The sequence below is a fragment of the Thamnophis sirtalis genome, unplaced genomic scaffold (genome assembly GCF_051295495.1).
Source record: "Thamnophis sirtalis isolate CommonGarterSnake01/CBP01778 unplaced genomic scaffold, rThaSir2_p1.2 scaffold_3, whole genome shotgun sequence".
Taxonomy (NCBI): Eukaryota; Metazoa; Chordata; class Lepidosauria; order Squamata; family Natricidae; genus Thamnophis; species Thamnophis sirtalis.
The window spans coordinates 91,836,362-91,859,517 of NW_028261383.1; the positions used below are offsets into that span (position 1 = coordinate 91,836,362).

General features: G+C 38.7%; 1 protein-coding gene across 2 annotated transcripts in view; it reads left to right on the forward strand.

Annotated features, from left to right (window-relative positions):
* KLHL3 (kelch like family member 3) overlaps positions 1 to 23,156 on the forward strand; it is a 46,700-nt gene that overhangs the window by 20,463 nt on the left and 3,081 nt on the right. For both annotated transcript variants that reach the window (XM_014069766.2, XM_014069767.2), the window contains exons 4-14: positions 23 to 144; positions 2,220 to 2,382; positions 6,223 to 6,332; positions 8,869 to 8,985; positions 10,898 to 11,047; positions 11,996 to 12,113; positions 15,454 to 15,651; positions 16,508 to 16,609; positions 17,302 to 17,430; positions 19,482 to 19,622; positions 21,148 to 21,291. In XM_014069766.2, the coding sequence (XP_013925241.2) occupies positions 23 to 144; positions 2,220 to 2,382; positions 6,223 to 6,332; positions 8,869 to 8,985; positions 10,898 to 11,047; positions 11,996 to 12,113; positions 15,454 to 15,651; positions 16,508 to 16,609; positions 17,302 to 17,430; positions 19,482 to 19,622; positions 21,148 to 21,291 (1,494 nt within the window). The remainder of the gene's footprint in view (positions 1 to 22; positions 145 to 2,219; positions 2,383 to 6,222; positions 6,333 to 8,868; positions 8,986 to 10,897; positions 11,048 to 11,995; positions 12,114 to 15,453; positions 15,652 to 16,507; positions 16,610 to 17,301; positions 17,431 to 19,481; positions 19,623 to 21,147; positions 21,292 to 23,156) is intronic.

Consider the following 23,156-nt stretch of genomic DNA (forward strand, 5'->3'; position numbering starts at 1 on the left):
AATGTCTAAAATCGCATTTCAGGAGACATGACGGAAAGCAAAGCAAAGAAGATAGAGATCAAAGACGTCGATGGACTAACCTTAAGCAAACTAATAGATTATATCTACACAGCGGAGGTAGAAGTCACAGAGGAGAATGTCCAGGTGAGGGAAGCTGAGAAGAATCTCTTGGTTACTCTGTGGTTTTGGCAGATCCTTGAAGCTCCCTGCCCTGCAAATTATTTTTGAATCAGCTGTAGAATACCTTCTACCTTACAAGGCTTTTGATGATGATTTTCAGCTGATTCTTAATTTTATTGTTTAACTAAAATAAACAATATCCCAATATCTCCTTAAGTATGAAATATGACAACATAAGAAAATAGTTGAAATTATTTATAAATATATAATATTCAAAACCTTAAGAAATAGAGCCATTTTCAACTTCTATATTTAATCTTACTATGCAAAATAACAGGAAGCTTAGAGGTAATATATTTTCAATCTTACTGATATAACTAAAATGCAGAGATCAATTTTGAACAAGGAACATTTACCAATAGTAGGGTTGAGATAAGGGTCCTTGAGGTGCTCATCAGAAAGTAGCAAGGATACCTCAAGCAATATTTAAAGAATATCTGAGGCCTCTTTGCTAACTCTTGAAAAAAATCTCTTTCAGCCAATGCTGTTTCCTGTGTTGTTCAAAATCATTGATCTGAATATATGTGTATTCTAGTTCTGAAAAATGTTGTATAAGAATATACTATGTGCAAATTATTGGAAACCGAGGTCAATAAACCTTGTTTTATTATCAAATAGGCTTTTAAAATCTTTTTTCCTTCTCATTATTTTGTTGCTCTTAGTACATTTTACTGTATTATATTGTACATATCTCAGTCAAAAAATCCACTAATTTTCACGGCAATTTATCCAAAGTAGACAAAATTATTACTGCTTTTCTTATGTAAGCCACTTTGGAAAGTTTTCATTTTTAAGGATGGGCAGAAAAAAAATTATCAAAGTACAGAATACATTTTAGGTTGAAATTTAGAATGAATCATTGTCATTTTATTTATTATAATGTGTCTGTGAATATATGCATACAAAGTTGATGTTGTCTTTTGAAATTGAGTATCTCTGAAGAGATTAAAAATACAGAATGTACTTTTGGAGCGCTACATTTGACATGACAATGAAAATATAATAGTTTCGTCTAGTTTGGTGTTTCAGTTCATGCAGCATTTAATAAGGATGATGAAAGTTGAGAACTAAAGATATGAAATGAACTTTACAGTCCACTGCAATGTGATTATGGACACCCAAAAGGTCAGCGTTCAGTACCCGGTGTTATAGTCTAGTTGAGAAATAGGAAGTAGGGATAGGAGCATGATAAGAAGCCATCTCCATCTCTTCCTGCTCCCTTGAATTGTCAGGGAAAGTCTGTATTGAGCTCTGTCTCCATCTTCTCAGAGTCATTATTCACCAGAGTGCCAGGAACTCGCCGTTTAGGATTTCCAGTTTTGTGGAAGATGATGAACAAGAGATGAAACACCTTTGAACCTTTCCTCTCAGTTTGAGGAGATCTGTGAAGGGGTTTCCAAAGGATATAGTCTTGGCAGTCCAGTTTGCCAACAAATTTTGAAAGTGCTGGCTCTTGTTCTATGATACGCCAATAACTTAATCATTGAAGTGCAACATGGATGTAGATGCTCCCCGTCCTGGGAAACGTGCTGTTAATTATATTTACATTTTGTCCTTCATCGTTTGAGGAGAATATTAAAACCTTGAAAAACGGATGTTAGCTGAAAAAATCCAATTATTATTAGTTTCTCTTAACCAATTATTATTTAGTTTCTTTTTTCTAATCTATTCTAAAAATCAAAGTGTATTGAGGCCTAGAGACTGATGGTTTAATTTTATTGATGCCTGTTGGGGTTAGAGCTCTCTAAAATAGTTACTGATTTGTAATATTCCCGTGTGATCCAGCTGGGTTGGATTGTTCTTGCTGGAATAAGAGAATGAATGCACCCCAGGGTATGCTGCAGTTATATTGTTCTGTTTGGCTGAAGTATGTTAAAGAAGTAGAGAAATATAATTCTTTTCTTGCTCAGGTGTGTTATAGTATTGGTTAGCCTTTAATACTTTTAAAAATCATGTTTCAATATGGTTGTTTTTTTGAAGGAGCCAACATGGGACTTCAATTGCTAATTCTTTGTTGCCTTTTCTTTTTCAAATTTCAGGTTTTACTGCCAGCTGCCAGCTTGTTACAGCTAATGGATGTTCGACAGAACTGTTGTGACTTTCTTCAATCTCAGCTCCACCCCACAAATTGCCTTGGAATTCGCGCCTTTGCAGATGTGCACACCTGCACAGAATTATTGCAACAGGCCAATGCCTATGCAGGTGATTGTAACAGCCCTCAAGATGTTCCTGGCTTTAAAATATGAAAATATTGACGTCTTGGATACTAGTACACATCCTTCAACCTAAATCAAAACAACGAAGGGGGAGAGAACTAATTTTCTGCTTAAGCTTGTAGGTGATCCTCTTGCGTAATAAGAGGACTTTTAACATTTATAAAATACTAATTCTTACTGGTGAAATTCAACTGAATGTATGCATGATCTAAATCCCTCAAGTAGAGAAAGGCAACATGGCATCTCCTACATATTTCTGAATGAATTTTCATATTTTTTGAATAATGATCATGTTAGAGGAAGTATATCAAAATTGTAGTTTGGAGGTCAGTATGTTTCATACTCTTAACCTACAACAGCCACCTCAACCTAGATGCCTTTCAGAAGTTGGACTTCAGCTGTCCAAATTCCTTAGCCAGCAGACTGAAATGTCTGGAGGAACAAACATTGGAAAAAGCTGCCATTAAGATATTATCTGAATCTACATTTTAAATACACCTTTTCATGCTAGATGTTCTGAACAGACATACGAATTATAAAATGATTTCAAGCAGGCAATTTTACCGAATCTCTTACAAAAAATATACCAATGTTTCAAAGCCTCAATGTTCAGTAAAATGATCATTGTATATTTAAGATATACTGAAACAACAATCATCCTTCCTAATAGTAAATGTCTGCTCCCTAGCCAACTTTTAAGTTAATATATCATTAACTAGAAAAGGATATGGGGGAAGTTAGGTAGAATATTGAGGTTCTACTTGGGCTCATATCTTTGCTTACTTGGACATACCTTTCATTGCAAGAGCACCACAGAGTTGGAAGGGACCTAGAAGGTCTTCTAATCCAACCCCCTGCTTAGGCAGGAAACCCTATACCACTTTAGACAAATGGTGACCTGAACCTTTCCTTAAAGTAATGGAAGAGGTGTCTATATCAATGACACATTCTTTTTTTTTTGATGATGATGATAACACTAATACATCATAGGAAGATTCTATAAAGCTGCAGTTCTGTTTCTATTCTTTTTGTCCAAATAAAGTGGGCTTGGCTGGTAAATAAGAAACTTTCAGTTTGAATCAAATTAATTTGCAAATCCAGGTACAAATCTTTTCAGCATGATTTAAATGATGAAACGAAGTGGGCATGTGCTAAGGAGACATGCTCTAATATAGACAGAGACATTTTTCATATACCAGGATCTCTTGAAGACAGCCTAAAAAGGAGGATTTTGAAATGTGACAGATAGGTCTAGGCAAACATCGGTGCATTCTGTGATCAATGTAGAAAACAAAAGGCAAATTCCAGGCTTGGACACATTAGGAAAGGAAGAATTGAAAATGAAATAGCTCATACAGGAGTTATCCCTTATTAGCACAATTTGTTATCTGGACTTTTGTATTGACTTGGTCACCAAACAAACCAGATCTAAAGGTTTTTACATATCTGCAATGTAGATCTTGTACTTTGTTTCTTTACTTAAGCACAGATGACCTTTTTCACATGCATAAAATACATTTTTGTAAGATCTTGTTACTGATGTAATGAAGTGAGAACAGAATCCCTATTGATAAGCAGTTCAGCCAATGTACCAATTCATAATATATCTTTGGTGATACTATACTTAGAGCATGCATACAAGTTTTCATCAAACCTTGGCTAATTTGAGAGCTGAGAAAGATATAACCAAGGTTAGTTCAATATGATTATGGGGCTAGAGTAGCAGCTTTATGAAAAAAGCTACAGTGCTTAGATTTATTAATTTGCAGCAAAGTGAGTTAAGAGGAGACATATTAAAGTGGTGTTTTCAATCTGATCAAATCCAGATCTTGTGGACTTTAAACTCCCAAAATTCCCTATCCAGCAAGGTCATTGCTGAGAATTTTTGGAGGAGTACACATATAGTTCACATGGACTATAACTAGGCTGAAAAATACTATATTTGAGGAGAATAGGTATCTATTATCCAATATAGTGGATAGTAAAATCGTTCATAGTATAAAACTGTAAGTAGGAAGAAGGTTTTTTTCATTTGTTCCTTACAATGTCAAAATTGGGGGTCATTCAATATAGCAATAGCAATACTAATAGCAGTTAGACTTATATACCGCTTCATAGGGCTTTCAGCACTCTCTAAGCGGTTTACAGAGTCAGCATATTGCCCCCAACAACAATCCGAGTCCTCATTTTAAAGTACTTATGTTCTTTTGTTTAATCAAAGTAGTCAATTTTTGCCATTTCAGTCAACTCCATCAAAATCAGAGGCTAAATGAAGCCTGTTGCTCTCTGGTCCACATTTCTGAATTTCTTGAATGTAGGGCGTTCAGAGCTTTGCTTACTTTCTTATATCTGGGACAAATAATTATCTTTAAATGCTTGATTTTTAAAACCATTTAATCTTTAACCAGACCAGCACTGAACAAGGTTTAATTTAAATCTGGTTTAATTGCAAGAACTGCTCTTGTGGTTTTTTTTTGTTGCCCTTCATGAGGAACATATTACTTTAACATCCCCCTATGAAATGTTAATGAAAGTATTCCAGAAATGCATTCAAGATTCCTTTGGCTATACATTAACTGTGTACAGTGAAATAATTTGCATTTTAAAGCAGCAGAAAGCAACCTATGAGTTCAATGAGTACCCTCCTTGAGATATGCCTAAAGCTGATAACTTGTGTTATCATTGTGATTTGTTTGATTTTGGTTTAGTGTGCTGTATGGTCACAGTCTAGTTACCACTCGAGTGTAAACGTTTGCCTTCATGCAATTTTAAACATTTCTTCAGAACATTATATTCTCATTTTAAAAATTGTTTCCTGTAATAAGATATTGAATAACCTGTGATAGTTCATTATATTTATTAAAGTTGGGTTGAGATTTATGTTCTCAAGAGCCACCTGCTGGTGAACAGAAGTATTTTACAGAGCCACTTTAAAGAAATATTCAGAACTGATACTGTAAATCAGAGCTATCAAACTAGATTTCATGGGGGGGCTGCATCAGAGTTGTGTTTGACCTTGGGGAGGGGCAGCTAGGCATGGCCAACTCAACATCACTACTGTCGGGGGCACCTGTGGAGGCCTGAGTGCTCTGGCAGTGAAAACGCAGCTGGCAGAGGGTTACAGAAATCGGTTGCATCCGAAAATGGAGCTCGGGAGGGCTGCACACAGCCCTTCCGAGCTCCATTTTCTCTGGCAGAGGCACCATAGGTCGGCCCTTCACTATTTCCAGACGGCCCTGTGAGCCAGATCTAAGCACTTCCCAGATCTCTTGGACTACAGTTATATTAGCTACAGTCAATGTAACAGATTGTACATTGGTTGATAGATGCTTCCTGCAAGGTTTCAGTTAAATGTTTCTTCTAGTTTTCTGTACATGATTGAACCTGTATACATAACCTTGTATGTCGAGTATGTTCTAAGCCAGCGGACCCCAACCTTTTGAGCACAAGGGACCGGTTCTGTGGAGAGAGGTTTTGCCACGGACCAGAGGGGTGTGTGATTTCATGTATCGCCTGCATCCTGTGGATGGGGCTTTGCTTGTTTGCATGGCCTGGTTTTTGGCATGCCACGGCCCAATGCTGGACTGGAGGTTCATGAAATTCAGAGTTTCACACACTCATAGCAACAGGTTATACTTTTCCTGATGTGACAGTGGAGCTTATTTTCTTTATTGATGTCACCCTTAAGCACCAGTCAGTCTGTTTTTTTCTTCTTCCTATCCTGTAATCTCATTGTTCAGCTATTGTTGCTAGTTCTTCGTGTTGAATGAAAACTTGGATTTTCATTATGATCTTCCTTTTCTTAATTTCCAATTCTTTGGAACAGAGCAGCATTTTCCTGAAGTGATGCTTGGTGAAGAATTTCTTAGCCTAAACTTGGACCAGGTTTGCAGCTTGATATCAAGTGACAAGCTCACAGTGTCATCAGAAGAAAAGGTATTCTTGATTTGTGTCTTCCGTAATATGGAAATAGAGCTTGACTACGTAGACAGAGGAGAAAAAAGAAAAAAAAATCGGAGCCTTCAGAGAAATGACAGCTTTTGCTAGCTGTCACATGGCTATGAAATAAAGGCTCTTCTTTGAGAAGAGCCTCCCTTCAAGTTCCTAAGGCACACATATACTGCCATAAATAGGGAGTGATGCTTATTTAGGTATTTGGATCCCAAGCTAATTAATGTTTTGGCACAGTTGGGTTCAAAAGTGTCTGCAAATGGTGCAGCCCAGAACTAGGAAATACTAGCTGGATACCCATGCTCCGCCACGAAACCATGTGATCGGGCTTGCTAAACCAACATTTACAGCTTGAAAATTAATTAGTAGTTACGATTGGCCTCTCTTCTCTCCCTCAGGCTTGCCCCACAGAAGCTTCTCGTATCTTATCCCCTTCTCTCCTTCAGGCTGGCCCCATTGATCCTCTCCAAACTTCCAGCCCACAGGCCGGATGAATCAGTGGCAGTTGGGACACAGTTCTTTTCTGGTTGGGAGGGGGAGTAGAACATCTCATTCCTTAGCATCGGAGTGTGTTAATAATAATAATATAAGAAATACTAATGATTTGATGATCATTTTGAAAAATCCTTTCTTGGTGAGCACGTAGAAGCCAAGAGGAACATATGTGCCAAATTTCAAGTTTGTAGGCTTTACGGTTCTGGAGATTACATGATGCCACATGAGTGGCATTTCGCTTTTAAACATATAGATTGGAATAAACTTTAGCAGGTTTTAAAATTCTCTTAACTTTAAAAAAAATTCAGAGTGCCTAAAGGCAGAATACTTCTATGATCAGGAAAGGGATAGACCAAAATGGCCACTAATGAAGCTGAAAAAATAAGAAGGCATACAGATCAAGGCTCACAATTTAAAAGATTGCTAAATGAGTATTTGATTAACCTTTTGTAGAAAGTATAGCTAGCTGGATGGAATGCAATTAATGTCACTTGCAATTTAATGTCCCATCTCTAATTTACACTGGCTGAAGGATTCAGTTTTTTAAAGCAGCACAAGCGTACAAATGTGCGCAAGAGCCATCAGCACCTTTAATCTGGATATCTTACTGGCCACTTCTTCCACTGCACATTCATTAAATGAAGCTCCTTTTTTCATTAACATTCTTTCTGATGCTGTCAGATGATATTTAAGTTTCCCACCTGGCAGTTCCTTATTGGGTACAACTCCTGTATTGAAAGAAATTTGCAGTTGCTGGTGGTTGGATGATTTCAACACAAACCAAGATTTGAGATGTACAATTGTTATAGATATGTGACTACATTTGTGAACTAGACTATTTGATTTTCTTTCCCTGACTCTCATAATCTATTCTAAACTAAAAAGTAGAATTTCCAATGGTTGCTGTACAGCTTTGTTCATTTAATAGAACTCTGTGATTTTTCCATGTTCCTTTTGTGTTGCCTGCTGTCACCTACTGTATACTGTAGTATCCTCTTTCCTGTTGTGTTTTAGAACACTATATAGTCATGCAAAAGACTCAAAACAGGCAAATTAAGTATAACTTCCAAGCACATTTTTATTCTAGTGATGAAATCAAAATATGAATATGTATTACCCTGTATCCCTGAAAATAAGCCCTCCCTCAAAAATATTCCAACACAGCAGCAGCCATGAGATGACCATACTCACCACTTCCTGCACCTCAAAAATAATAAGACCTCCCCCAAAATAAGGCCAAGCACTTATTTTGGGGGTCAAAAGATAAGACCCTGTCTTATTTTTGGGGAAACACAGTACTTATGATCACAATTGAACCCAACATTTCCATTGCTATGCAAGACAATTGTTAAGTGAGTTTGTTCCATCTTTCTTGCCACAAGTTGTTAAGTTAATCACTGCGGTTGTTAAGTTAGTAACATGGTTGTTAAGTGAATCTAGCTTCCCCATTGACTTCGCTTGTCAGAAGGTCGCAAAACGTAGGATCACATAATGCTGGAACACTGCAGTCGTCATACATATGAGCCAGTTGCCAAGTGTCCAGATTTTGGTTGCGGGGCCACGTGGATGCTGCAATAGCCATAAGTGTGATAAAAGGGTCAACAGTCACTTTTACAGTACTGTTGTAACTTCAAACTGTCTTTAAACAAATTCAAGGACTACTTATATTGCCCTTGAGGTTTTAAATTAGGTCCAGAATGCTAACAGTTATAATGTATACTTATTGCACAACCTGTAAACAAATTGAGATCTCTCTGGACTGGAAGTGTGCTACACAATTTGACATCTAAAAGTGTGCAAGGTATGGCTTATTTAAACGACTGTATTTTCATCCTGCACACAATCACCCTTTCCCCCCTGCATTTATAAATCTTTATTATGCAACTATCCTCTGCCTTTTAAAAAGTGTTTAAGTCATTTCTGCAGACTTACTGTTACATAATTTATGAAATCATTGCTTCCAAATTTGGGTTCCGTAATGACAAATTATGTCCCTTTTAGACAAAACAAGTTTTGATGTTTGCAGGTCTTCGAAGCTGTCATTTCGTGGATAAATTATGACAAAGAATCTCGCTTGGAACACATGGCAAAACTGATGGAGCATGTTCGCCTTCCTCTCTTGCCCAGAGACTATCTTGTACAGGTTAGTAATCATCAGATCTTGGCATAATTAAAAAGTATTACAAGCGCCAGGTGCCTTCTTTATGACTTGACATCCGTTCATCTATCTCCCTTAGGAATCCTAATCTTAGCAGCCTTCTTGCTAGGTGAGCCCAATGCTTTTTCACATGAAGGCTTAGCTGGGTAGAACAGGGATCACATTTAGCAACAGTAAATGGTGCAAGAAAGGCTGCCATTTGGTATTATAATGATACATGAATTTGGAATTTTTAAAACCACATTGTATAGATTTTTTTAGTGGTGTAATCACTGAAAGATCATTTATTGACATAGGGTAAAGCTGTAGCCTATGCTGATGATAATTATTTATACATCTTCAGCTCTGGCTATCAAGATTAAGTTCTAGTAGATATGGATTTAGAACTTTAGCATTGAATAGGGTGGTAGTCCCATTCAAAACTCATACATAATCTGGGGGGCTCTCTTGAAATTCATGGCTTTTTCTTGAAGAGCAGGTGAGACCATGACATAATTCTACCCTGTGAACCACTTGTAGCCACTTATGGATTGAGATATTTTAAGGACTCTTGTCATTTCCTATTTGGACTACCATAATTTGATTTAGATGCACCAGGCTAGAAAGCGGGAGATGGTGAATTCTAGCCCTACCTTAATCCTGAAAAGTAGCTGGGTGAGTTTGGGCCAGTCACACACATTCAGCCAGTGGTGGGATTCAGCGAGTTCACACCACTTCGGGAGATCAATTGTTAACTTTCTGAGTAGTTTGGTGAACTGGTTGTTGGAAGAAACCATTAGGGCAGAGAACCAGTTGTTAAATTATTTGAATTCCACCACTGCTCTCAGCCCAGCTCACCTGGCAGGGTGGAAAATAAGAGGAGAAATATGTGTTAGATGTGTCCGCTGTCTTGAGGCATTGTAAAAATAATAAAGGTGGGATACAAATAAATACATTATTTATACATATTCACCTCAGTAGCTGAGTAGTAATGGGAACCACCTGGTTGCCCTGCCCCTCCTTTAAGAGCTGTACCTGTTGCCATTTGGCTTCTCAAAACCTTTTGAGAAACTTCCTGTTCAATAAGACTAAGTAGGGGAAGCTTGCTGTAGGTTCTGGCTCCAGAAGTGTATTGTTTTGGAGTGACATAGAGGCTCAAATACCTATGTGCATGTATAAAATGTATGAATGTACAGTATGTTACTATTGTGCTTGTTGCTGTTAGTTGCTTTCCAGAGGAAAAAAAATCCAAGAGAATGTATAGAATAAGATAATCTAGATTTCAATGTTAATAAAGAGCAACTTAATCTTTCCCCAAAATTTGAAACATTTAAGGAAACACTGTTAAAAAAATTAAGATTCTAGATTACAGATTAAACTTTTAGATCTTCCTAAAAACCTGTAGAGGTACTGTTTGAGAAACTTCCAATATAGGAGTACTGTTAAAAAAAAATCCTCTTTCTTGTGCCTGCTATCTGGCTGTAGCTTACAGTTTCGTAAATAGTTGTTGCACAGGTTATTTAGGTATTCTTATGATTTTGAAAGTAATTCAGATCTTTCCTACTGTGCACAATTTGGCTTTGCATGCCTTTTTCCCCCTCTTGTCCAAAATCTCTTGTGTATCCCATTTCAGTGTTGCCCTTAGAAACTTTTGAGATGTGTAGATGTCAATTTCTAGAATTCCCAGGCTGGGATTTGAAGTGCACATATCTTAAAGTTGCTGAGGTTGGCAAACATTTAATGAGATAGGATTGTAGCAGAATTTCATGCATAGAATATGCATCAGTGCTAACTTGAAAATAGAAGTAATGTTGCACTTATTTTTTAATGTTCACCACCTATCCCAAAGGTGCTAATGTTCATCACCTATATTCATTAGTGAAATGCAGCCATTGTGCTAACCTGTTTTGGCATTTAGACAGTTGAAGAAGAAGCTTTAATCAAGAATAATAATACATGTAAAGACTTCCTCATTGAAGCCATGAAATATCACTTACTTCCTCTGGATCAGAGACAGCTGATAAAAAATCCTAGAACCAAACCAAGGACGCCAGTCAGTCTGCCAAAGGTAAACAATATTTCCTCGTTGAAAAAAAATCAATTTTTAGTTAAGAATTCTAGTATATATAACAAACACTAGTAGTGATTCCAGCCAAAGCATAAAAATATGTTGGCATTGTGTTCCAGTAATTAACACTTTTTCTACCCAAATGTTTTTTCTATCTAGTATTGATTCTAAAGTAATTTACCCTAAGTAATTTAGAATATATTTACCCTGTTATAGGATAGGTACAGTGCAAAGAAAGCACAAAGGAGACGATTACATATAGTCTTCCTACAGATGTTAAATTGGATGACCATGAATATCAATTCAGATTAGTCAATTTGTGGAGGAACTAAGTTTAGTTTTGGGCAAATGTGAATGTTTGAACTTTTTTGTTAGGTGTATTGTTTATTTATTTGATTTCTACAGTACCTATCTCAACAAGTGACTTGCATAAGACTGCAAACAAATATTAAACATAGATATAAAATGTGGAAATACTGTTTTTATTAACTAGATTTCATTCTATATTTTTTCACATTCTAAGTTCCTGTGTGTGAAAACTACTCTCTTCTGATGCTAATCACTGTTGCCAGGCATTCATAGTATTGTCACATGTTTCCAGGCTGTTAACAAAAACCTGTGTTTTAGATTCTAAATTACTGGCCTTTTACAAAGCAATATAGTTTATTAAGCCAAAGTGCAGAGGCTCATCCAAAGATAGCAGCAACAACTTTCTGGCTGTACTTTTAATTTTAATATTTTGCATATGTCAAATTCCCATTCTTCTATTATAAAATATTTTTTCTGGAGCATTTTTTTTATTACTTTGTTTAATGTGCTCAGCTATTTTGGGAGATAAAGCAGTTTAAGAATACTATTGTCTAAATGTATTTCTACTGAAAAGGCCATGATTCTATGGGATTATTATTATTATTTTTTTACAATAATTACCTTTTCTTTCTTACCAAGATAATGATTGTGGTGGGTGGACAGGCACCAAAAGCCATTCGAAGTGTAGAGTGTTACGACTTTGAGGAGGAGCGATGGGATCAGATTGCTGAACTTCCTTCTCGGAGATGCAGAGCAGGTAAGTCTTATTCTTTATAATGGCTTCTATCACTATTTAAATAGTATTCGTTCTATTATTTATATATTCTGCCATCTATAAATAGTTACCATATTTTTGGAGTATAAGACGGACCTTTCCCCCCAAAAATAGAGGGTAAAAATCTGGGTGCGTCTTATACAGTGAATACAGCATTTTTGCCTATCAAAATCCCACCCTCTTTGCAAAAATGGATGTGCAGAGGGTTAGGGAGGCTTGCAAAGTGCACCTAGGGATTGGGGAGAGCAAAAAAATGGGCCTCTTTTGCTCATTTTTGCCCCCCAGCCCCCAGAAGCATTCTACAAGCCCCCCAAAGCCTCTGTATGCACCTTTTCTTGGCAAAAAATGGCCCGTTTTTGCAAAAAATGGCCCGTTTTTGCAAAAAACGGGCCATTTTTGCTCATTTTTTGTTCCCCACCCCCGGTCTCCCACAGGAACATTACAAGCTTCCCAAAGCTCTGCATTCCCTTTTTGGGTTGTTGTTGCAAAAAACGAGGCGTGCAGAGGGTTTGGGAGGCCTGCAGAGTGCAAAAACGTTAAAAAAAAATTACCTCTTCAAAATCATGGTGCGTCTTATAGTCCAAAAATACAGTATGTAATATATCCATCCCCTTCCTGCCTTTTTGAGTAAGCAATATTATGCAAAGTACAGAAAAATGGTAACTTATAAGAAAAGAAATTGGACACAAACAACAAGACAAACAGCTCATTCATTCTTTCTTACAACTGAATCACTTTAACCTGCTTCAGGTGTTAGTGGGGGGGCAGAGATCGTCCCCTAGGCCCCTAACATATGGGGTGCCTCAGGGCTCGGTCTTATCCCCCCTACTATTCAACATCTACATGAAACCGCTGGGAGAGATCATCCGCAGGCACGGGATTAGATACCATCAATATGCGGACGATACCCAGTTGTATCTGTCCGCCCCGTGCCAACTCAATGAAGCGGCAGACGTGATGAACCGAGGCCTTGAGGCCGTTATGGACTGGATGAGGGTTAACAAGCTTGTGCTCAACCCAGAAAAGACCGAGTGGCTGTTGTGCTTCCCTCCCAAAGATTCGATCAATATTCCATCACTCAGGCTGGGGGATCAAATTCTATACCCCTCAGAGAGGGTTCGCAACTTGGGAGTCCTCCTGGATCCACAGCTATCGTTTGACCACCACTTGACGGCTGTGACCAGGGGGGCATTCGCCCAGGTTCGCCTGGTGCGCCAGTTGCGACCCTACCTGAATCGGGAGGCTCTCACAACAGTCACTCGGGCCCTTGTGACCTCTAGGCTGGAATACTGCAATGTGCTCTACATGGGGCTGCCCTTGAAGAGCATCCGGCGACTTCAGCTAGTACAGAACGCGGCCGCGCGAGCGATTGTGGGTGCACCTCGGTTCACCCACATAACACCTATCCTCCGCGAGCTGCGCTGGCTACCTGTCGATCTCCGGATGCGCTTCAAGTGCTATTAGTCACCCATAAAGCCCTGCATGGTAGTGGATCTGGATACTTGAGAGACCGCCTTCTGCCAATTACCTCCCTGCGACCAATTAGATCTCATAGATTAGGCCTCCTCCGTATTCCATCGGCCAGCCAGTGCCGGCTGGCAACTACAAGGAGGAGGGCCTTCTCAGTAGTAGCCCCGACCCTTTGGAACGAGTTCCCCGTGGAGATTCGTACCCTCTCCACCGTCCAGGCCTTCCGCATAGCCCTTAAGAACTGGCTAGCCCGTCAGGCCTGGGGACAAGGATAGCCGCCCCTCCCGAATGATGAATGTATGTTGCTTATTACTTTTATTATATGTGTCTACGTCATTGTTTGTATTCCCCCTCCCTGATTTTATGTGAGCCGCCCTGAGTCCCCTCAGGGAAAAGGGCGGCCTACAAATGTTAATAAAATCTCTAAAATCTCTCTAAAATCTCTTCATTGGTTGTGGTTACTCACTTTTTATACTTAGTCTGCCTTCAATCAATATTGATTCATTGTTTATCTGTTTTACACAGACTTCTTAAATAACAAATTATCAGTGCATTCAACTTCTATGTTATTCATGACATATCTAGCTGTTTTTTCTTTATAATAAAACAATTTGCTCTTATAGATAGCCATTTATTACTTTTGTCAACAATCTGCATGCTACCTATACCTTTACCACTAGCATTTACACATCTTAAAATGTCTTTATTTATTTCCCCATAATCAGCATGCGAGGTACACAGATTCATTTGCTTACTGTAATGTTTTATTTTGGACTTCGTGTTCTCTGTTGAACACAGCTATATTGACATTTAGTATCTTAATTTCCGAGGTTTATCAGTCAGCCCCAGAGTGGAGGGAAGCTTCTCGGTTCTGGCACTGAAAATCCTCCATGGCTGAAAATCTTAGTTAGATTTCACTAGGGAGTTTTTTCAGTCAGCCCCAGAGTCAGACGGCTTCGGTGGTGGGTTACGACTACTGGTGCCTGCCGGGAGCACCAGGAACCATTCCACCCGCCCGCACTCCTTACCGGTATTTGAGGTTTTCGGTGTGCACTGAGCGTACAGCAACTGCGCGACGCTCTGCCAAGGGGAAATGGAGAGTCTTGGAAGTAACCTTCCCCTGAGTCATGCAGGGTATTAAAGGTGAAATTCAGCACTTTGAATTGCCTCTGGGAACTAATGAAGTTCATTAGCAGTTGTGTTATGTGAGCATATCCACATACTCCAGCGGTAAGTCCCAGATTACATGTGCTACTGCTTTCTGGACTAGTCTGGACGATCATCTATTTGGTGAGGATACGCTGTTCAAACTTGCCTGTGTCCTTCCCCCTCCCCCCATTTTGGGAAGCACTGTAATGAACATTAAGAATAATTAGAATTGAATTAGCCTCTGTTAATAAGTTCTCTAAATACATTATAGCAGCTGCTAAAAGCTATTTAATACACTGTGCTAAAATCTTGCTGAGTGTAAGCATCAAATATGCAATTGCAGACACTTGCACATTATTCAAGGAAAGTTCATCAGAAATTATAGGTGCTTGTTGAGACTACTCGGGGTCCAGTCCAGATTTATATTTGTATAATATTTGAAATAACTCATACTGGTTGTTATCAGAGGTATCTGGTGGATTATAGATCACGTCAGTGCTAAAAGCTGCCAGAAATTGATAACACAAAGGTTAACATAGTGAATCATGCAATCAGAAGCTGCTAGATGAACAGACACTCTCTTGAATTATTATTAATTTTAATGATACTTATCCTTGCATGTAAGAAGTTGGAATAGGAGTTTTGTGGTAGGCGTAGGTTGATTTGCTTAAAGCGTTGCTCTCTTTTCATTTATTTTTAACAGGGGTGGTATTCATGTCAGGCAAAGTCTATGCAGTGGGAGGTTTCAACGGCTCTTTGCGGGTTCGGACGGTTGACGTGTATGATGCAGTGAAAGATCAATGGACATCTATAGCCAGCATGCAAGAAAGACGAAGCACTTTAGGAGCTGCTGTGCTCAATGAGCTCCTGTATGCTGTTGGTGGATTTGATGGAAGTACTGGTAAGCTGATGCACAAAAGCCAGCCCCAATCAGAGAATATTCAACTCTTTATTCTTAAGACTTTCTTCTGGAGCAAGGATCGGCAACCTGTGCCTCTGGAGCCACATGTGGCTCTTTCATCCCTCTGCTGCGGCTCCCTTTCTCCAGCTGGCTCCACAATTGATAAGGCTTTTGGTTAGGACAGATAGAGGAAAAAGGACGCTGCGCTAGGAGAAGCTCTATGGTGGGGGAACCGGACTTCTTGTCGGCTCCAGAATTGAACAGGGGGCTTCTGTTTAGAACCTCTGTGGCTCTTTGAGGTTTTAAGGTTGCTGACTTCTGTTCTGGATTAAGTTCCTATGTTCATAAATACAAATTTTGGCATTCTATACCTACTTGTGTGACACCCCCATTTATTTTAATAATGATCTTCAAGAAAATGGATGGAGCTGAAGCCTAATTTTTAAGGATGGTTAATTTTTGCGTGCCCATGGGAAGAAAAACTAAATGTTTACTTAAGAAAATCCATTGCTTCCAATTGCCCCCATTATGTAGTTAATCAGATTCTACAAAAACCCTTCCTTGATCTTCCCTTCCCTGTTAGGAAGTGGTTTTAGAATGCCCTGTTAAGCATAGATCATTAATAAGAACTGGGATGTTATTCTCAGGGGTGGCTTCTTATTATTGCAAAAGCTTATGATGATTGCAATAGGTAAGGGTAGTGTTAATGCCTGGAAAAGAAGCTTCCTGATTAGCAAAGGAGCTCTGGCTTTCTTCTTCCCTTTGTTTGCCTGAAGGGAAATGATCATTATGAGAAGGATTCTGTGATAGAAAACAACAGTGTTGTGTGTTTCCCCTTTTCATGTTTTTAAACTAGGTCTGGCATCTGTGGAGGCTTATAATTATAAGGTCAATGAATGGTTTTTTGTGGCGCCTATGAACACAAGAAGAAGCAGTGTGGGAGTTGGAGTCGTAGAGGGTAAGAATTTTCTGTTTTGAAGTCACTCATATTTTATTTACAGCAACGCAACATTGCAACTACCAATATCGCAAAATCACATCCAGCCAATTAAACTAGTCAAGGATACTTGATGTTTTTTCTGTAAATACATCTCTGCCATTCTATAAGTACAGCTGTGTCTGAAAGCTTAGTTGGTCATGTTCCCATATTTTCTTATTAAGGGTGGCATGTTTTTTTTAAAAAAAATTTCCTGTCCTGGAAAGAAATCAAGAAATTAGTGAAGGAAAGAGTTTCTATGTGTCATGTAGGTAGTCCTCAACTTAAAACCATTCATTCAGAAACTATTTAAAGTTACAACAGCACTGAATGAGGGGAGCTTAAGGTCCTTGAGTTTTGGCTGATTTTAAAGTGTCAGTAACTACAAATGCTTCCACTTTATAATAAGAAAAAAACCCTGAAATAATTGCTGCCTGTATCTTGAGCTTTTAAAAATCTTCTTGCTCTATAAGAGTTTCTCATTACCTTGATATTTCATTGGAAATGCCCAATAGAAGCATATTATAACTACTGCCACCAAATTTGTAGATATTCAACAAGTTTATGTCTATTATGTGATAATCAGGTGAGCAGTGATTAAAAACTGGTTATTAAATATTCACCATGTATTTTCCTTTAATTGATCCTGTTGACGGCTGATGCTAAAATTCTAGGTAAACTGTATGCTGTTGGTGGATATGATGGAGCATCACGCCAGTGCCTTAGTACCGTGGAGCAGTATAATCCATCTACAAATGAATGGTCTTACGTTTCTGATATGAGTACTCGGCGCAGTGGTGCAGGTATTCTATCCCAAATCATGATTATTTATTTACTTAAAGTGTTAGACTTCTGTAACATACAGCAATATTTCCTTTTAGGTCTTTTTCCCCTCAGTTCTTTGTGTCAATCTCCTTATGGCCAGGTTGATAGGCATTCAAGTCAAAGCAGATAGTATCATAACAGGCTGGAGTAGATAAATATGGACCATCTAAAGAAAAGTAAAATGTAGTATTGACTAGCAAGTTGGGATGTTCAGTGGACTTAGTTCTATAAACATCTGTCATGATTATTGATGACTAACCTGAAGTCTGCTTCAGATTGACAATTCAGTGTAGACAGTTTTATGTTCCAGTAGTAGCCAAGATTGACATATTGACATTGGATGTGGAATATTTATAGCTACAGCAATTCCTTTTCACAAATGCCCTTGCAGATGTCACAAACATGATTAGAATGTAGAAATGACTGTGTACTTGCCTCATGGCTAAGACTGCTTCCAGAGAATTGATCCCGCCCCCCATTACCTTCATTTTCCATGATACACATAAAGAAATTGATTAGTAAGGGGAAACCTCTAATTGGCCACTGTAGGAAGCACAGCACTTACTGGCTATAACATCTCTTAATGGTTAAAAAATACCATATTTTTCGGAATATAAGACGCACCCCTTTCCCTCAAAAAGAGGCTGAAAATCTGGGTGCATCTTATACACTGAATATAGTATTTTTTGCCTCCCGAAATCCTGCCCCTTCTCCAAAATGGTCTGCAAAGCCTTTAGGAGCCTTGCAGAGTGCTTCTGAGGGCTGGGGAGGGCAGAAATAAGCGAAAATGGGCCGCTTTTTTGCTCAATTTTGCCCCCCCAGCCCCCAGGAGCACTCTATAAGCCTCATAAAGGTTATGCATGTCCTTTTTTTTTGTGACAAAAAATGGGCAATTTTTTTGCTCGTTTTTGGGCCCTCAGCCCCCAGGAGCACTGTACAAGCCTCCTAAAAGCTATTTATGCCCTTTTTTTGGAAAACAAACAAACAAACCCGGGCCTATTTTCATGAAAAACGGACTGGTTTTGGGAGGTCTGCAGAGTGCAAATTTTTTTTTTAAATTTGCCTCTTTAAAACCTTGGTGTGTCTTATACTCCAAAAAATATGGTAGTTTTAAAAAAAAGACAGGTTGTCATGCTATTTTGCCTCTTATTTCCTCCCAGATTGGAAACATCAGCCCACTGTTGAGAGGGTTTGGGCAAGGGTTAAAGCTCCTACCTCATCCTTCCAAATGCTTAAAATACTCCTGCAAAGAAAGAAATAAAAGAAAAAAGAGCCTAAGAAAATCAATTCCCAGAGCCTTGAAAAGGATGCTAAATAGCCTCATATTTTTTTCCCATTCTAGGCCAATTTTGTCACGCTTTTAAGGGGATCAGACTAAATGTCTATGGCACAGGTGTCAAACTTGATCTTGTCATGTGACATATCATGACATACCACAATGTTTTTTTCCCTCTGAGGAGCTGAGATGGATGAGGCATCCTGCCCGCAGGCCACCAATTTGACAGGCCTGATCTATGGAGATTCTCAGTCACCCTGGTCATGTTGTCCGAAAGGTGCTTTTTCAAGAGGCAACTGGACTTTCTGGTTTTGAAGATGTTTCATTTTTCCTCCAAGAAGCTTCTTCAGCACCTTTGGGATGTGGATCAGACTAGAAAACCAAAGTTATGGATGCTAATGCTATTTTTATTATAAAAGTACAATTACAGAATCTTGCAAGACTGTATGTGCTTCCCCTTCCCTCCCTTTATTTTTATGAGAACTAGAGAGGGTTAAGTCAAATGCTTTCTCAGATTACATTTTTGCCGTGGACTCAGATTCCTTTTATCTGACCATTGTTTTGATTCTGGCTCTTCCTCCTGTTCCTCATGGTTATTCTTTCTGCCTCTTACAAACTCTTAATTTGGGGTAATAGTTACCCCAATGGATACTGTACTGTTCTGTCAGGGCTATGCTTTTGGCACAGTGATTTATCATCCCTGTCCAGAAGTCGATTTATAATAGATCCTGAAACTCCCTCTTTGGCTTTTAGGGGTTGGTGTTCTTAGTGGCCAGCTATTTGCGACTGGAGGGCATGATGGTCCTTTGGTGAGGAAAAGCGTGGAAGTGTATGACCCTGGAACAAATACATGGAAACATGTAGCAGATATGAATATGTGCAGAAGAAATGCAGGTATTTTCCTTCCAAATTTCTATATCACTATTCAGGTAGTGAACTGCCATTCAGCAGTTGAGGGAAATATTAATACCAAGGATATATGATAATAAACATGTCAGTCTTTAAAGCACTATAGCACTTTTAGTTACTTTAATAATCATGACATCTTATTTCAAATTAATGTTTGATTAAGTCTACATACTTTAAGTTCAGCAGATTTGAAAATATTTGTAAAAATAGTGGCAAATAAATGCGGGACATTTAATACCCTTTTAAATTACAAGTTTCTATATCTTGGATTGTAAAGAAATAGAAAAAAATACACACAGGGAGTGAATATTAAAATATTTTAAAATCATATTTTACTTTTATAAATGTTAGGATAGTTTACAAGAGGTACAAGTTAAATAATGGCAGAATTATAGAAATTACAGGAAAATATAATTGAAAAGCACATGTACAGAGTTTGGTAAGAGAAGGGATAAAACTACAAGAATAAATATATTTATTTTAAATGTCTAGATATCTAAAATTTGACACTTTTTGTCTTGTAAATCTCATCACTTGCCAGGTCCCAGAACAAGCATTTTAAATAGGATATTCTTGCTTATTTTTAGTTAATTAATTAAATGTTAAACATAAGGGGATATAGTTCAGTTATATTTATTGCAGAATGGATGTCATGATTAATGAATGAGTAATATGCGGGACTTCATTCTATATTTATTTATTTAATTCAAGGCGGGCCTATTCCTTAATAACTCCAGACAGTTGACAGAAGATGTTTGTTTGTGTGTTTGTGTGTGTATAATCTCCGTGTGTGTATATAATCTCTGTGTGTGTATATAATCTACGAAAACATCGGAGCTTCCGATCACGCTTTGCTCGCACAAGCACGAAGCCAAAGGCACCAGCCTGAAGATGACGAGTGTGACCTCGTCGAAACGTCGTCAAGATACTGTAAATCTTACACGGGAAAAGACCCGAATACGCCAAGTCCTGCATACCTATACCCGTGAAAATCTACGAAAACAAATGTGTGTGTGTGTGTGTGTGTGCGTGTGTGTCAGAGGTGGGTTCCTACCAGTGCGCATCTATTCGGTAGAACCGGTTCGTCAAATCTACCAAACCGGTTAGAAGAGGTTCCACCAGTGGACCCGAAAAGCAGGCCACACCTACAGAAGAGGTTCCAAAAATTTTTGAAACCCACCACTGGTGTGTGTGTGGGTGTGTGTATGTATGTGTGTATATGTGTGTGTGTGTGTGTAATATATACATACATACATACATACATGCATACATACATACATATATATTCACAAATTATGATTTCTTAGTGGTTATAAAAAAAGCAAAACAAATATATGATACAAGCAGAAACCTACTAGTATGACTGACAAAATGTGTGTGAGTTCAGTAAATAGTGAAATAACAGGTGTTAATAATAAAAAATCAATGTTAAATTTGCCCTTCCGTCTTGCCATGACAGCAGCCTATAAAAATTAGGACTTCTGCTGTACTGTTTTTGTTCTCTCTGTAGGTGTGTGTTCAGTGAATGGACTTCTTTATGTAGTTGGGGGAGATGATGGCTCTTGCAATTTGGCCTCTGTAGAATACTATAATCCTGTCACTGACAAATGGACACTATTACCAAGCAACATGAGCACTGGAAGAAGTTATGCAGGTAAGCTGTGCATTGGTCTGGACTGGCATAAAATGACAGGCAAGTTGATTATATGTTGTTTAACTTCCTGCTATGGCTCTTGTTGAGTATTGCTTTTCTTAACTGAATCGGATAGGACTCCAGACCTTTGTTACATGTTTGTGTCTTCATTAGATTTACCCATTGGCGATTTAGCATTGTGCCATTGACATGCATGTAACTATGTAATCTCCACTAACAGGTATATTAAATTGTTCTGGGTAGCCTTAGAATGTGTATACTTAAATTCTCAATGACATGACATTTAACTGGATGGAATGAGACACCATATGGCGCCAATTTTTGAACCAAGGTACTTCAGATAGGCTAATTTACACAATACCAAAATCTGGGACTCATGACTGCTGAGGGAATGAAATGCGGGAAAGCTGTGGCTCCTTCAGTGCTACTGGCTGCTGCAGTCACATGTTCTTCATTTTCAACATGAAGTGACAGTTTCCCCTCCAGTCCTGCAATCTCTTTCTCCCTCCCCCACACAGCAGCAGGCTACTAGAAAAGGAAGGAGTGGGGAACAGGGAGGAAGGAACATTTCCTGGCCCATGCCACCTCTTTGTGCACTTCCCCAACCTGTGCCAGCCCTGATCCATGCCAAACCCACACATCATCCCTGTCTTCCATGTGCCATGACCCACATGTATCCCCAAAAACCCACCCCACTCCATGCCTGTTCTGTGTGCCTTCCCTGATCTATGCAGCACCTCTTGGGTACACCACACGCCCTTTCCAACTCACATGGTACCTCTTGTGCACCCCCACATACCAGGTCTTATTTGCACACACCCCAGATGCTCCCTCCCTCCCTCCCTGAACACCAGCCACTTACCTTCCTGCTGGCCTTTCACAGTCTCACCTGGTTCATAAGTGTAATCCAGGAAATTATATCTCTCAAAGTGGATTGAAGGGAGAAACCATTAAGACAGGCTCTAGAAAATGCTTATGAAACTCAGGATAAAGTACATGTACTTTGACCTTTCAAGTCATCATGGCAAACGTTTTGGGAGAGGCCCTGTCAGAGCACATGACCTACAGTATGTCATCTGACCTATAATTGTCCAGTAATATTAATAAGAGCTCCGTTGAAGTCTATTAAATAAAATGACAAGCCAAACTATAGCTTTTGACTTTCAGCAGCTCAGTTTCTGTGTCAGAATGTATTAGGGACACATCTAGGAATAAAATAAAGGACATCAGAAAAAAGACTGCACTTTTTTTTTGAAGGAAATGAAGTTAGAATAAAGGCCCAAAAAAGAGATCTTAAAAAAGACTGTCTATAGTTTTTCAAGGGGGATGAAGTTAAATAAAACTCTAATTGTACCCCATGCAGTAATTACAGTTGGAATGAATAATAATTTGATGGCAGCTGGAATAAAATTCTCTCCTTGCATCCACTAAAACTGCTGGAGTGCTTTTCGGGTCATGGAGAAGGTGTAATTCATCGTAGAGGCTTGAAAAATATCTCCCACAATTTTTAAAACATCTCAACCTGCTCAATGCCTTTAGACACAATGAAAGTCTTGAATCATGTACCGTTCGGGTCTGTCACTAACAGGTTGTGGAGATGTTTCTCAAACCTTTACAATGAATTACAATTTCTCCACGATCCCCAAAGACCATATTTTTCTATTTTTCTTGAAAATGCAAATTCTCAATTAAAACACAATATTTTTTTTCTTAGTAGTAACAGTATAATAGAGTTAGAGCTTGGAAGTCTTGCAAAGCCAAGGTGCTGTCCCAGCCCAGCAGCATAGAACAAAGCACAAAGAGGATTTGTGGTGCACCATAGCTGTGGGGCTACCAGAAGTCCCTGACCTGCAATGCAAAGCCTA